Raw genomic sequence first — 15,894 nt, 5'->3', positions numbered from 1 at the left:
AACGCGTAGGGGCCAGTAAAACTTACGTAAGATCTTTCTATCGAATACTGTAAGAGCCGCCTCATCGGATGCTGGCATTGTCCATTCTTCTGCGCCATATATCAGCAAGGGCATGATGAGTGACTTTACTCCCGAATTGCCTACTCAGTCCAAAGTATCACTTGTTCGCTACAGTAACNACATTCTTTCGATCAGTTCTCCTTTCCATGTTTCTAATTCACAAAAATTATCATTGACTGGCAGCTTCCCGTTCCTTATGTTCAGTAATTGTCGCGAGAATACCAAGGCTGATTAATCGCTTTGTAACGGGACACGCATATTCGTAGTCAACTGCAATGTATTTATGTTCGTCTTGCCACAATGTTCAAAATTTCAGGCACGCATTTATCTCGCCCACTGGTGTCAATCGAGAAATTACAGGCAATGTTTGCGTAAAATCTCCTGCGAGCAATATCAATGCATTCCCGAATGGTTGAACATTTTTACGCAAATATCGCACCGATCTCATTTTTGTAATAAGTACTTTCCCCATACCGGATGTTCTGGAAATATTGCACGTGGGAGTTTAAATGATTTGTATGTTCAGTGGCAGCATAAGAGCTAAATGAGAAGTGTTTCCACCTGGTAACAATGTCGCAGATGTTTCAGATGAAGCGAGAGCTACGGCTATGTAATTTTTTCATCGAACCGTTGCCACAATCTTATAAGGAATGTTCTCTTATTTCCTCCTGGCGCATCCAAGAAGAAGGTCATTTATCATTTGTAGCTTCTTATTTGGCGCTGTAACCGCATACGCGATTTTAGCCGAATTCGACAAAGCACGCCAGTCGCTTCTCTCTGTGCTAACTTACGCCAATTGGAAATGCCACGTGAAGCCAAGTCCTTCTCCACTTGGCCTTTCCATTGCAGTGGGCACCTCCCTCTTTCTCTACTACTGCGAGTCGAATACTTTTAGACCTGGAACGCGGAGGCGCTGTAAAGCTTATAAAACTCATCGTTCCATCATCTGCGGTAATCATTGTCGCCAACGCGTAGGGGCCAGTAAAACTTACGTAAGATCTTTCTATCGAATACTGCAAGAGCCGCCTCATTGGATGCTGTCATTGTCCATTCTTCTGCGCCATATATCAGCACGGGCATGATGAGTGACTTTACTCCCGAATTGCCTACTCAGTCCAAAGTATCACTTGTTCGCTACAGTAATTCGGCATTGCATTTCGATGCCGACATTATTATCGGTGTTATGCTGGTTCCTAACTAAACGATATTTTCTACTTTCTCAAAATTACAATTGGCAAAAGTGACGTGGGTGGCCAAGGCGTGAATGCTCTGACTTTTTGTTTGATGACAGGAGATACTTCGTCTTGTCCTCGTTGATCACCAGACCCAATCGCTTTGCTTCGTTAGCCAACTTGGAAAAGGCAGGACAGACTTCGAGGTTTTTGTTACCGATGATGTCGATGTCATCGGCATATGCCAGAATTTACACTCCCTTTTACAAAAATTGTTCGTGAGTAGGTCAGTTCTGCAGCTCTTATTATCTCAACATTTGCATCATGCGATCATAAAAACCCGAAGCAGCTCATCTAATTTAGCAAAAAAATTTCTGGAAAATGTGGGCATTGTTAGGTAAATGTGTATTTCACTAAGTTAGATTCTTAGATATTTTGAAGTCAGAAAAACTCATCGCTCCAGCAGGCATAATCTCTCTACTCAGAATATACGTAGTAGGCTATGACGACCCCGAAATGAAATTTTATGATTTAAAGTTAACAGTTTTATAATGTTGGGGAACGGTGAAAACAATTTTAAGTTTTCATTCAGGATAGTTTATACAGCTTTCATGGGATATTTTTATGTTTTCTTTACGGTTTTTATTATTTTTTCATTTGTACCAACTCTTTGTTGATAAAATGATCTTTTTGTTTGATAAGATTTAGTAAAATATTTCTTCATTTAAACTGTTCGGCTTTGGATAAGTGGAAACATTTAAAAACAAATTCTCTAGTAAAGCTTTCCCTAACACTTTTCGTTTGGAACCAATTATGTAATATTTCATTAAGTTCCAATATTTGCAGTCTTTACTTTTAGATAGGGCATAACCCCATTGAAAATATTTCTAAATAAAGATTTCTCAAATGCCTTAAGTTTGGTACCCATACTTTAACATTTCATTTCTTTTATCAATTTAAGTACAAACAAACATACCGAGCCCTAACCGCCAAAATAACGTAAGCGACATTTTTTTCAAAATTTTCTTTTTGATGCAGAAATATTCCTAGAGCATCTAGATGCATTTCTGCATCAAAAAGAAAGTTCTGGAAAAAATTTTGCCTACGTTATTTTGGCGGTTAGGGCTCGATATTTTCTACTGTAGGTCTTTTAAAAAACTCTTTAGTTTGCTACCCACATTTTCATTTGTTTGATCAATCCAACTGAGTTAAAATTTTCAAATAGGTGGCAACCGTCCTCAAAAGTATTTCCAAAAATCTTCTTTCTTAAACCTCTTTAATTTGATACCTATATCAATTAAATTCAGTTAAACTTTCAAACAGGTGGCAACAATCCTCAAACATATTTTCGGCTGTAAGCCTTCTTAAATATCTAANTGTTAGTGTTTGGCCGAGCTTCTCCTCCGATTTGTGGCGTGCGCCTTGATGTTGTCACACAAAGCGGAGGGACCTACAGTTTTACGCCGACTCCGAACGGCGATTGTATTTTTATGAGAAGCTGTTTTTCATGGCAGAAATACACTCGGACGTTTGCCATTGCCTGCCGAGGGACGACCGCTGTTAAGAAAAAACCTTTTTTCTATATTTTTTTGCGATGTTGCTTTGACCAGGGCTTGAACCCAGGTGGTGCGGAGTGGAAGCGCGCACTGCTTACCTCTACACCACAGCGGCCGACATTCATTTACCTTATTTCATTTACTTATTAAAATAACTGAGTTTAAATTTTCAAAGATGTGGCAATTTTACTCAAAAATATTTCCAGCAGTTATCTTTCTTAAACCTCTTAAATTTAATATCTTTACTGTAATATATCATTTAGTTTATCAATTAAATGCGCTAAATTTTTTAAATGCTTAAATTTTCGACTAAGCCTTCTTAAAACTCTTTAGTTTGATACCCACATAGCAATATATCATTTACTTTATCAATTTAACTGAGCTAAAATTTCNTAGTTTGATACCCACATAGCAATATATCATTTACTTTATCAATTTAACTGGGCTAAAATTTTAAAATTGGTGGCAACCCTTCTCAAAAGNACCTCTTAAATTTAATATCTTTACTGTAATATATCATTTAGTTTATCAATTAAATGCGCTAAATTTTTTAACAGGTGGCAACCCTCCTTTAAAATATTTTCGACTAAGCCTTCTTAAAACTCTTTAGTTTGATACCCACATAGCAATATATCATTTACTTTATCAATTTAACTGAGCTAAAATTTCAAAATTGGTGGCAACCCTTCTCAAAAATATTTCCAACAGTTATCTTTCTTAAACCTCTTTAATTTGATACCCATATTGTAATATAACATGGATTTTATCGGTGTACTTTAGTTAACTTTTCAAACAGGTGGCAACCCTCTTCAAACGTATTTTCTGCTGTAAGCCTTCTTAAAACTTTTTAGTTTGACACTCACACGGCAATATTTCATTTATTTTATCAATTTGGCTGAGTTAAAATTTTCAAATGGGTGGCAACCCTCGTCAAAAATATGTATTTATCTTTCTTAAAANTGGCTGAGTTAAAATTTTCAAATGGGTGGCAACCCTCGTCAAAAATATGTCCAGCAGTTATCTTTCTTAAACCTCTTTAATTTAATAATGGTAATAATTTATTTATTTTATCAATATAATTGGGTTTAAAAAATTTTAAATATTTGGCAACCCTCCAATTTTTTGTGATATCATTGGTTCTGGTATTATACCGATCAACACAAAAAAATAACACAAACGGCAATAACGCAAAATTTGCTTTATTTCACTTTTAAAGGGGAAATAATACCAAAATCTGAGTTTTGCTTCATTTCCAACAAAGGTTGGAAATAAACCAAATATGAGTGGTCAAATGAAAATGCGCAAAGATTTTTTGTATGAAATACGAGCAGTAAAGCGTGTTACTCATACGCCACGTACGTCTGATCTACAGTTTTTGTCTAAACAAATTTTATGATAAACTTACCGTTTTGCTGAAAATCGCGAAAAACCCGTTTTTGTGACCTTTGACCCCGAGTAACTTTTTTTCCAGGTATCGGATCGATGAGGACTTTCTTGATTTCAGTTATGATGGTGTTTTGAACAATCCTACCAATTTTCAGCTGGGTGGGAATTTTTGTAACTTCACTGAAAATAAAATTTCGTAAAAGTGCTACGAAAATCTTTCGTAGAGTTGGCTTTTGTACAATGTACGAAACTTTCGTTCATAATACGCACACATTTTTCACAACGAAACAAGATTTTACGAACCATACGTAAATATAACGAAAGGACTTTCGAAAGGCATTTTTTCAGTACAATTTACGAAATCTTACGTTTATTTTACGAAACATATTCGTAAAGCACTGAACAAATCTCTGTACGAATAATTTTGTATATTGTAGGAAGGCATTCGTAATATTTACGTATGGTTTTAAATTTACGAAATCTACAATTCTGTATTCGTAAAATTTAGTTAATACTTTCGTATAAAGTACTAATGCAGAAACATGTTTTTTAAATTCGTACAACATACGAATATTTTCGTACAATATACTCAATTACCATCAGTTTAATATTTCATCATATTTTTTGTATCGCGTGTCATTGCGGAATTAATTGTTGGCTGCTGTGAAACATATGATATAATATTAAACGTTTTAAAAAGGGATTTGCTGGATAAAAAAACAATACAAAATTAAATATTAAAGCTGTGGATATACTATGCTTTTAAGCATACAATGTTTTTAACATCGCCTTCGCTGCGCCTTTCGCTGCAATGTGGGACTTGATAAATAGGCAATTTCATCAGTTACCTATCAACGGCAAGCCTAAGCCAGGAGCACTACTTAATGTAATTAAAAGTAAGTACATGTATGACTGTTCACTAAAACTTGCTTGCTTGCTTTTCTTATAATTTTCCTTTCATTTGTAGTCGTCAAGGAAACAAACATCGATGAAGCTCCGAATCTGTCAAGTGCCTCTACATAAAAATATTATAATGTTTAAGAAAGTAAATCCAGCATTTTTTATATTCTTTCATATTTTATATCCTATTATATTTAGTTTTGTTGAGTCTCAAAGTTTAACACTTTGCATCAATATACTTTATTGAATGAAAGCGATGAATTTAAATTTTAATTTTTATGGCGTTTTTGTAACCCATTTGATGGTTATACACACTTAACTTACATATAAACATGTTTTTTTCTTTTCTATGTGGTATACATACGAAAATACATACACACTAAAGAACTGCAAAATTCAGCATTTTCTGTAAAAATGTTTTTTTTCAAAAATTGCGTGCATTGCTATATCAAGTCAACTCAAACAAGCTGTTGTGCCATGTCCTTCCATCTCAAACATACTGTTTTAGCATGTCGTTGCTACTTAGCTAAGATGTTGTCCGCTGTTGTGCTTCTGTAGCATATTTTTAATACTATTTGATCCGGCCTTGGATGAAAATATATACATGTTTTTAATTAGACAATTCTTTAATGCATTTTACTATAAATGGTACTTAACAAATTTACAAAATCTCTTCCCGTATATAAAATGTAATTAATAATGTTGACTATGTCGCTCCTTTCCGGACTTTATTTAATTGGTCTAAAAAGTAAGTATACTATATTCGAACGTTCACTCGTTCACGAGAACCGTGATTCGGGCCCAGTTTCTTATTAAATGCCTACTTACAAGATTTATTTATTACGGTTACAGACATATTGAACCTAATAACGAAGATTATGGAAACCCAGAGGACAACAACTGATAAAATTGATCAGTTAAGGAGTGAAGTTTCATCTATAAATGTCTCCATCAGTTAAATTTTTTAGATGTTCAATGGCTAAAGAGTGTCTTGTTTTCGTAATGTTTAATTTATTTATACTCATGAAATAGATTCCTTTAAGCTGCCAAAGAAGTGCGTAATACTATTAAGTTATGTATGTGAAAGTTCAGTTTTTAATTTCTTCTATGTCCGAATTTTAGTTTAAACAATATACATATATAAACAATAAGAAGCATTAACTAATAATAAAAAATATTTGTTAATGGGGAATAAAATAAATAAAAGTCTTTCAACCCTTATTTCTTGCGAACCGTTTGTGATATCTTTTGCGATTCTTCTTTGATATTAATGCCGGCTCGGCAAAAATATTTTTTTTTTTATATTCTATTTTGAATCGAAAACGTATCACATTTAGTATTTTATCCTTATCGCTAGAAATATCAAAACAACCTTGCAAATTATATCGCCAAATGCTCACCAACGATGTTCCTTCCAACTCCAAAATCTCGCATTTCACTCGCATGCGTTATCATTTGCGAGCATTTGGTCCGCTGGGTTGTTAGAAATTTAAGAATTTATTTTTTACTTTGCTTTTGTACTGTTCCATACTTGCTCCTTTGGGGAACAGCTAACTTTCAGTCCCGTTGGGTATGTATGTATAGGATACAAATGTACATAAGTATGTCATGTTAAAATACCGCTTAAAAATTTTTCTCGTCCAAAGACTTATTCGGCTTCACCCTTCATGGCGATTCTTGTATGTACATACAAAACATTAAAAACACATATAAACATGCACATATACGTAAAAGCTGATGAATATACATACATATATCCGAAGTTTCGAATCTCAGTGTGATTTGCCCAAGCCAGAAAAAATCAGTTCCATTGTTTGCGCCAATTACCTCGTAATACGACTTCCAAACACGACGCTTTTTGAAGTACTTCTGGAACAAAAGAGCTTAAATGAAAAATAATCGACACATACCGAACGCCCGTCTCTCCGAAGCTACATTTAATAAATTTGGGTCTTACTAAACTAAAAAGAAGAAGTGGTCGGATTTCAGCGACCCCAAAAAAACAAGCTGCAGAGAAAAAAAAAATCCGCCTATAGGGTAACGCTGCGATCGGACGCAATGTCAGCTATGTGGGACCGTTATAGGCAGCTAAAAAGGAGAGCTAGACGTGTTTTCCGCAATAAGAAGAGATCGGACGAAATGAGAATTGGGAAGAACCTTTCCGAGCCGTTTGATACCAACCGATGTTTCAGACTAGGTGACTCCCTTGCGTGGATTTCTTCAATCTGATGTTGGAGGTGATATTAAGAGGCACAGAACTCAACCGCTCAGGCACAATTCTTTACATCATCGGTAAAAACAACGGCTACGTCTGTTCCGCCTTCTCGGAATTGGATAGAGAAGCTAAGCGTGGGGTCGCGTCGTCAACAAACAGTCAGAGCATAAGGATCTCGTCACTATTGACAGTTAAAATATTGGAAAAGACGACGTATGTTCGTATATTTAGGAACCAGCATTACCACCAATAATAATTTTAACTTCGAAATCTAAAGGAGAAACAAGTGCTACTTTGGACTGAGTAGACGAATGAAAAGCATATTCTGAGGAAGATTTACGGGCCTTTGCGCGTTGGCGATGGCGAATACCGCAGACGATTTAACGATGAGCTGTATGAGCTTTACCATCGTGCAGCGAATTAAACTACGCTGGTTTGGTCTGTCGTTCGAATGGACAGAAACGCTCTAGCTCTGAATGTATTCAACTCGGAACACGTGGGGGTAGCAGAAGAAGAGAGAGGCCCCTCTGCATTGGAAATACCAGGCGAAGAAGTGCTTGGCTTCACTTAGCTTATCCAATTGGGGTCAGTTCGTACAGAAGAGAAACGACTGTCGTACTTTGTACGACTGGGCCAAAATCGCTTAGGCGGTTACAGCGACAAGCATGAAGAAAGAACGTCAAGGCGCACAACCTCCTAATCGACCCCCTCATATCCTATAACCATCACAGCTATGCTCCAAAGGACATTTTGCAACATGAGCTTCGATTATCGCCAATGAAAAAAGCAATTGACTGCGCTGCCAACTATAAAAGGCACCCCAATGTAGCTGAAACCGCATTTCGAGTTGAAGAAGCAAAAGTCGCGGAAGCTCTTGCACGGAAAAAGAGCTTCACGCATAGCGCGAAAGCACCAGCAGCAACAATTGTATGTACAACAACATTACAAAAAACCGGCAAATAGCAACAACAAGAAAGAGCAAATAAATAATTTTCTGAAACATAAGCGACACAAGTAGCAATAAATATAAAATTAATAACACAATGAAGAATACAATGAGGATTCTAGCAATAATGGGAGTCTAAAAGCAAGAACAAGTAAAGGCATAAAATAAAGTAACAAAAAAGAAATGCCTCCCAAGTGACATAAGTGCATACATACAATGCAAATACATACATATAGCCGTAAATAAAAAGCATGTACATACATGCATATGTACATGTTTACAGTCGCTCACAGAAGTATTCGTAATTTAGTTTTTTCATAATATTTTAAAATATTTTCCATCATAAATCTTTTTCGTTAATTTTCATTTAAAATGTAGCTCCTTTTATAACAAAAACTATCTAAATCAGTCTTGCAAACTTTGTACAAAGTTCACAAAAATTAATGAAACTTAAAAAAAATGTCATCAAAATTTCAAACTTTTATTCAGATTTTTTTCTCGAGGGATTTGCGCGTTTTCTTCCATATAACGCATGAACAAAGTCTATTTTTATATGGAAGGAAGGTGCAACACCCTCGACAAAAAAAAAAATTTTAAATCAACGGTAATTTTTAGCTTCTTGAAACTTGCTCTTGAATTTGAACGGGCTGCAAAACTGCATATTCTTTAATTTTTCTGATTAAAAAATTTTAAATTTTGATGAAATTTTTTTTTGATGTTTGATTAATTTTTGTGAATTTTGTACCAAGTTTTCAAGATTGACTTATATGGTTTTTGTTATAGAGTGAGCAATATTTTAAATGAAAATTAACGAAACAGATTCATGATGGAAAACATTTTAGATATTGTGGAAAAAAACTAGATTACGAATACTTCTGTGAGTGGCTGAACATTCATTTATTTTCGCGTTTGTGTTTGGCTAAAAGCGAGAAATACGACAGCAGGGCGCAAATTGAAAGGACTGTTGGCTAAAAAGTTGACTGATACTTTTTGGAGATACATACATATATACATATGTACATGTACATATACATAAATATATATTTATATAGGTACTATGTACATATATACAAACATGAAAACATATTTTGCCATACATGCGAACTAAGTTCTTCATCACAGCGCTTTTATTTATGTATTTAGTCAAGAGTCAGTCTGCGGGAGCATTTAGTAGCAGCAGAGCAGCCACAAGAAGTACAGCTAAAGCAAACACGTCGTAACCGATGGTGAATTCTGGTACAAGGGCGAAACGAGGGGACAGACACGTTGGATGCATAGAGTATAAAAAGGGAAGAGAGAAACAAATTGCGGAAACGAAAGCTAAACTTGGCAGAGAGATGTGCGCAGAGGTGCCCTTTGGAAAAGTGAAACTGGTTACAAAAATAATGGGAGTACGCAAATACATACGTACCAACATAAATGTATAGTACATTTGTATATGGGGTGTTCCATACCAAAACGGGCGGGGTTCACACTTCATGCGTCTGATTTGTTTAAAATTTTTAGTGTTGATGCATAAACATAAATAATAATTACATATGAAATTTGAGCTTGATTAATACATTTTTAAAAACTTTACAACACAAAAACAAAACCAATTCGATTTAATAGTTTTCCAAATATCTCAAGGAAGGGGCGAGGAAAAAATTAAAAAAAAATCACACATGCACACATAAAAATTCTCTATGAAAAGAAATATTTTAAAAATTTTAAAATATGCCTTCTCAAAGAAAAATTAAAGAAATCACATTGGTAGCTCTGAGTATTGCGCAATTTTAAAGTATAGTATTATGGGGTGTACTCTGCAATTATTTGAGTTATGAACTTTTTTTTATACCGAAGTTGATTACATTCCAAATTTACAAATTTTGTAAATTGTTTTAGAATTTTTTTGAGTATGCAGTTTTGTAGCCTACTAAATTTTAGTACAATAAAGTGCAAGTTTTAAGCGATTGCTAATAAATTTTTTTTTAATTTTCTTTGAAAACGGTTTTGCGATTTTTTTCCATAAGAAAAAAGTGCAAAAGGCCGTCAGCATAAAAAAATCAACGCAATTTTGCAGTAGCTTAAAACTTACACTTTATTATACTAAAATATAATGTGCTACAAAACTGCATACTCGAAAAAATTCTAAAAAAAAAGTTAGTAAATTTGTAATATACTCATTTTACCCAACTTGGGTGTAAAATAAAATTCATAACTCAAATAATTGTAGAGTGCAGCCCATAATACTCTACTTAAATATTGCGCAATATTCAGAGCTACCCTTGTGATTTTTTTTGGAAGTTTTTTTTTGAGATGGCATATTTTCAAAAACTATTTTTTATCACAAAATGTGCATGTGAAAAATTTTTCATAATAATTTTCATAAAGAATTTTGATGTGTGTATAGTGATTTTTTTTACTTTTTTCCTCGCCCCGTTCTCGAGATATTTGGAAAACTATTAAATCGATTTGGTTTTGTTTTAGTGCTGTAATGTGTTGAAAAATAAAATGTATTAATCAAGCTCAAATTTCATATTTATTTATTATGTTGTTGTTTATGTAAAAAAATTATACAAATCAACCACAACAGCGTCCGTTTTGGTATGGAACGCCCCATATACATAAGTATACATATGTATCAAACGCGAAAGGAGCATTTAAATAATGGCTCGCAGATTAAATGTCAACGTGCTGTGAAAATAATAAAGTGAAAATGCGCACCAACAAAAAAATCGACTACATCAATAAAGTACAAATTTCCATTTAATTTACTACGAGTCAAATACAGTGACAAGTTTCAAAGAATACTAGTAAAAAGCCTGGAAGTACTATATCCTGGCGTTCACAAAATCCTTTTGGAACATTTAATACTTTTTACTGGAGTAACTAAAAATTTACATTAATAAATTCTACTTAGTCGAGAACTACAATAAAAACCGAAGAAAAGATCTAGTTTTTTAGGTACCGGTTAGCTTTATGTATGAACATACATATGTATGTATGTATGTATGTATTTCCACTGCTTAAGATTTGGTCAGCAAACTCACACCCACCTGTAGACGTCAACAACAGCAATGAACGTGCAGGATTTTGCGAGACATGCTCAGGAAATTGCAATAAATTAGTGACAAAAGTAACAGCGGCAGCAGTAGCAGAAAGAAGCGAAAGGGATAGCGGAAATGATGTGAATTCGTTTATTTAACTGATTTACTACATGCTCAATTACCGAGTAGTACACTTAAGCTACCTCAAACGTGGCAGAAATAGAAAAACAAATTTTGAAGCGCACAAAGTTTTGCTCGATCTAAGTTGAAAATCGCATGCGATAAAATTTATAATCAGCTGCAAAAAGATCTATGTTTGTAAATAAATCAAAATAATTTTTAAAGCGAAACAAAATCATTCGAAAATTCGCAGACCAAATGAAAGTGTAACATTAAAAATAAAGAAGAACACTTAAAATTAATACCAAAAATTGCAAAAACTCAGTTTATTAAGTAAAAGAAAACCAATAAAGGCAAAAAAAGGTTTAAGAAGTGACAAACAAACAAAAGGCCAAACACATATAACAGCATTAACTGCAGACTTGCCATGAAATAAAAATATAAAAACAAATTAAAAAAAAAAAATCCTGACAAAACATTAAAATAATATTATAAGGACTTACATATTTCTAAAAAATTCAAAATTTTCGAAAACACAATTTTCATTATTCAAAGGAAAAAAATTGGGGTTGGAAATACAAAAAAGTAGAAGACAATCAAAGAAGCTGAAAACGCATAAACTATGAGGTAAAAATGATGCATACATGGAAAAATTTATTTCTGTAAAACATAAAATTAAAATTTTTATAACAAAAATATAAAGTATTTAAACCATAAATTAGAATAAAATAAAACGGAGTAAGACAAAACAAACTCAAATGAAAAATTACCTAATAAAAATAAAATAAAATAAAGTAAAATAACCAATAATTCATACAATTGTAGGACAGATAATATACAATTAAGATTAAATTCCATGAAACCGAAAATTAGCAAAGGTTAATTTAATACAAAACTTTACCAAAACAGGAAAAATATTTACTTTCAAATAAAACCACATGGTATTTAAAAAAAAAAATAATAAAAATTTTAAAATGTCATAACAAAAAACTAAATAAAACAACAAATCATAATAAATAGATTGCTTTATAAAAAAGAGAACCATTTTGAAATGTGAGCATTTTTACTCTCTAGAAAATAATTTATGCAACCTCACATACGCGGTTTTGCATTATATTGATACGCCGTTTTGATTTTGTTGATACGCGGTTTTGTACTTTAAACGACGATATGCATATGAAAGGCTAATTGCGAGGTTGCAACAATACAGAAAATTTATACAAAAAAGTAGGTTAGCTAAAACCTAAAATTTTAATCAACAAAAGCTAAGATACCAAATATTTACATAAGTAAAACCACCAGATGTATTTCCCAACTACTTATTAATCCTAAACAATATATCCTAAAACAACCTTCGTTTACTGCAAGCAAACTTTATTAATCGTTCTACAAATAGCTGTCCCTGGCAGCCACACAAGAGTGTTCAGCTCTCGTTAACCGCTTGCTACCGACACCCACTTGTCATGCTCGCACGCCCGCAAAATTACCGACTTAACGCACAGCTTATTGTACAATCACTTACGGAAGGAGGAACACTCAACGCAAAACAACGAAGCATCAAAAGCAAAAACAATACCCATTGATACACTTAAATATATATTTACCTACATACACATACATACATACTTAAATAACTTAAGCGGTTTCGTTGTCAATAGTCACAAAGCCAAAGTCAAGCCGCAATCATGTATGGCATGGTTCTTGAGTCCGTTCAACATTTCATTCAAGAGGAATTTGGTGAAGATATTTGGCGGCAAGTATGCCAAATTATCGATTGCCGCCACAATACCTTCAAAACGCATCAGATATATCCTGACACGCTAATGCCCGATATAGCTGCCGCATTGTCTGCGCTTACAGGGAAATCTTTCGATTGGTGTATGTCCTTCTTTGGCAATTGCTTTGTGCGCTTCTTCACCAACTTCGGCTATGATAAGATGATACGTGCGACGGGTCGCTATTTCTGTGATTTTTTACAATCCATCGATAATATACATCTCCAGATGCGTTTTACATATCCGAAAATGAAAAGCCCCTCAATGCAGCTAATAGAGGTAGATGATGATGGTGCGGTGATGGTGTATCGCAGCGGACGTACAGGGTTTTCGAAATACTTGATGGGCCAGTTGACGCAAGTAGGACGCGAATTCTATAATTTGAATGTAAAGTGTTCGGTGATTGAAAGTCAAAATGACATAAATGGTGGTATTGCTGGGCCCATTAAATTAAGCCACGAACCATTGACGGTGATTGTGAAATATCGTTTGGACTTTGATAATCGGGAATATATGGCAAAGCGTGTTAATGTGGTGGCCCATCCAACGCAACAAATATTACCAAAAGTCAATATTGACATATTTTTAGATCTTTTCCCCTTCACTGTTTTGCTCAATCGTGATATGGTCATTTCGTCGGCAGGTGAAAAAATCGTTGATACTTGGATACTTCATAATCAGGGCAAGAGCCCCTCCCAGTTTCTTGGCTCTCATCTCATGGACATTTTCAGATGCCGCCGTCCCAAGGACATCAAGATCAGTTGGGATCAAATTATACAAATGCGTTATGTGCTTTTTGAATTCGAACTATTACGCACTGGCCGCAATCAGGCAGCTTACGATGCGCTTATGGATCACAATTTAGAAAAGGAGGTGAATGAAGTTTTGACTAGTAGTGAGGAAAACTTGTTGAATGTCGACGCGAAGGAAGATATCGATCCACTAACTGGTAAACGTAAAATTTCACATGGCAACAAGGCGATATTATTGAAAGGCCAAATGTTTCACCTCAAAGACATCGATTCACTTATTTATCTGTGCAGTCCACTCATCGAAAATTTGGATGAGCTGCATGGCATTGGCCTATTCCTGAATGACTTGAACCCGCACGGCCTGAGTCGTGAGTTGGTAATGGCCGGCTGGCAGCATTGCTCCAAATTGGAAATAATGTTCGAGAAGGAAGAGCAACGCTCTGATGAATTGGAAAAATCATTAGAACTTGCCGATTCATGGAAACGTCAAGGTGATGAATTGCTCTACTCCATGATACCGCGTACAATCGCCGAACGTATGCGTAACGGCGAGGAGGCTATTTGTCAGTCTTTCGAGGAAGTCTCTGTCATATTCATAGAAGTAATGAACATCTATGCTGGCGATACGAATGATATACGCGATGCCATGACAGCAGTAACCACATTAAATACCGTTTTTTCCGCATTCGACCAAGAAATAATTTCACCATTTGTATATAAAGTGGAGACGGTGGGCATGGTTTATATGGCTGTTTCGGGTGCCCCCGATATAAATCCATTGCATGCAGCGCATGCAGGTGACTTCGCTTTGCGTGTTGTAAAGAAGGTCAAAGCTTTAGAGATACCCGACCTGGCTATAAGGGTGGGCATAAATTCGGGTCCTGTGGTGGCGGGTGTAGTGGGATTGAAAGTGCCGCGTTATTGTCTCTTCGGGGACACAGTGAATACGGCCTCACGCATGGAAAGCAGCAGTGACCCATATAAAATACAATTATCCAATTACACAGCAAAGAAAGTGCGTGAGGCAGGCTATAAAATTGAATCGCGTGGCTTTGTAAAGGTTAAAGGTAAAGGTGAAATGGAAACATTTTGGCTTTTGGGTAAACCGGATAAGAGCAGAAATAGTGAGGAAAAAATGTGAAAACTACAATTCTGCATATGAAGGCTTAATAAAAAGCAATGCTTTGTCAAATTTACAAAATCTATGTTAAGCACAAAACTTTGTTCTTTGAATTTGATGTATCTTAAAAAATGTCCAATTAAAAAGAAATATATGGCTAATATGCTTTAGTACCGAATTTTTAATGACGATTTCCATTATAATTTTGGCAACATCCTTCTAATCTTTCTAATCCTACTCATATTTCTGAGCTTGTGAGCTCGGATGACTGGGGCTCAATCACGCGAAAAGGAGTAAACGGAATTGAATGAAATTTTTCACATACATACATGTGCAGATGTTCTATGATCTAGATTGAAAAATAGGCTACCTCTTTAAAAGAATTGCACATGTTAAAAAGGTTAAATAAAATGAATAAGTTCAAGTGAGGAGACTTGCCACCTGTTTGAAAATGAAATTATGCCCAAATATAGCTTATGAGCTGGACCGTACTTCGTTAACTTTCCCATGGATGGTCATTAACTGAAACTAATTTCCATAAATCAAGGGTCGCCTCACAAATATTGAAATTTTCATACTGCATAAATATCTATGAAGTGGAGGGTACTCGAACTTGGTATGGATATGTATGTGAAATTAATTCCATACTCACGGATGAAAATGATAGTTATTGGAAAAGGGAGTATGGCACTTCCCATATAAATTGATTTTTTCATACTGCATCTATCTGGCAGTCTTTGTGGTAGGGTACTGAAACTTATGGAGATAAAATAAATCAATTCAATACTCATGGAGAAAACAATTTTATTGGAAATTGATTTTTTACGCTGCATATATCTGCAGGTGTTTATGGCAGAGAACTG

General features: G+C 34.7%; 1 protein-coding gene and 1 long non-coding RNA gene across 5 annotated transcripts; both read left to right on the top strand.

Moving 5' to 3' along the window:
- Window positions 1-9,381: 9,381 nt before the first annotated feature.
- Window positions 9,382-11,835, top strand: LOC108372204 (uncharacterized). 4 transcript variants are annotated; one of them, XR_001848823.1, is made up of 2 exons: window positions 9,382-9,656; window positions 10,811-11,835. It is a non-coding gene; the product is annotated as an uncharacterized LOC108372204 (long non-coding RNA). The 4 variants fall into 4 exon arrangements; XR_001848826.1 differs by having other exon boundaries at window positions 9,383-9,626; window positions 10,896-11,835; XR_001848825.1 differs by having other exon boundaries at window positions 9,383-9,642; window positions 10,896-11,835.
- Window positions 11,836-12,485: 650 nt separating this feature from the next.
- Window positions 12,486-15,446, top strand: LOC108372203 (soluble guanylate cyclase 89Db-like). The gene has a single exon (XM_017627846.1). It carries the CDS (start codon window positions 13,070-13,072, stop codon window positions 15,050-15,052), a length of 1,983 nt encoding a protein of 660 aa, XP_017483335.1. The 5' UTR covers window positions 12,486-13,069; the 3' UTR covers window positions 15,053-15,446.
- Window positions 15,447-15,894: the final 448 nt, after the last annotated feature.

This window comes from Rhagoletis zephyria, unplaced genomic scaffold (genome assembly GCF_001687245.7).
Source record: "Rhagoletis zephyria isolate East Lansing unplaced genomic scaffold, Rhagoletis_zephyria_1.1 Rzeph_scaffold_05534, whole genome shotgun sequence".
NCBI lineage: Eukaryota > Metazoa > Arthropoda > Insecta > Diptera > Tephritidae > Rhagoletis > Rhagoletis zephyria.
This window is presented reverse-complemented; position numbering and strand designations above follow the sequence as displayed.

Bases quoted from the DNA above. Each gene is read 5' to 3' on its own strand.
- LOC108372203 (XM_017627846.1), top strand. From the start codon at position 13,070: ATGTATGGCATGGTTCTTGAGTCCGTTCAACATTTCATTCAAGAGGAA.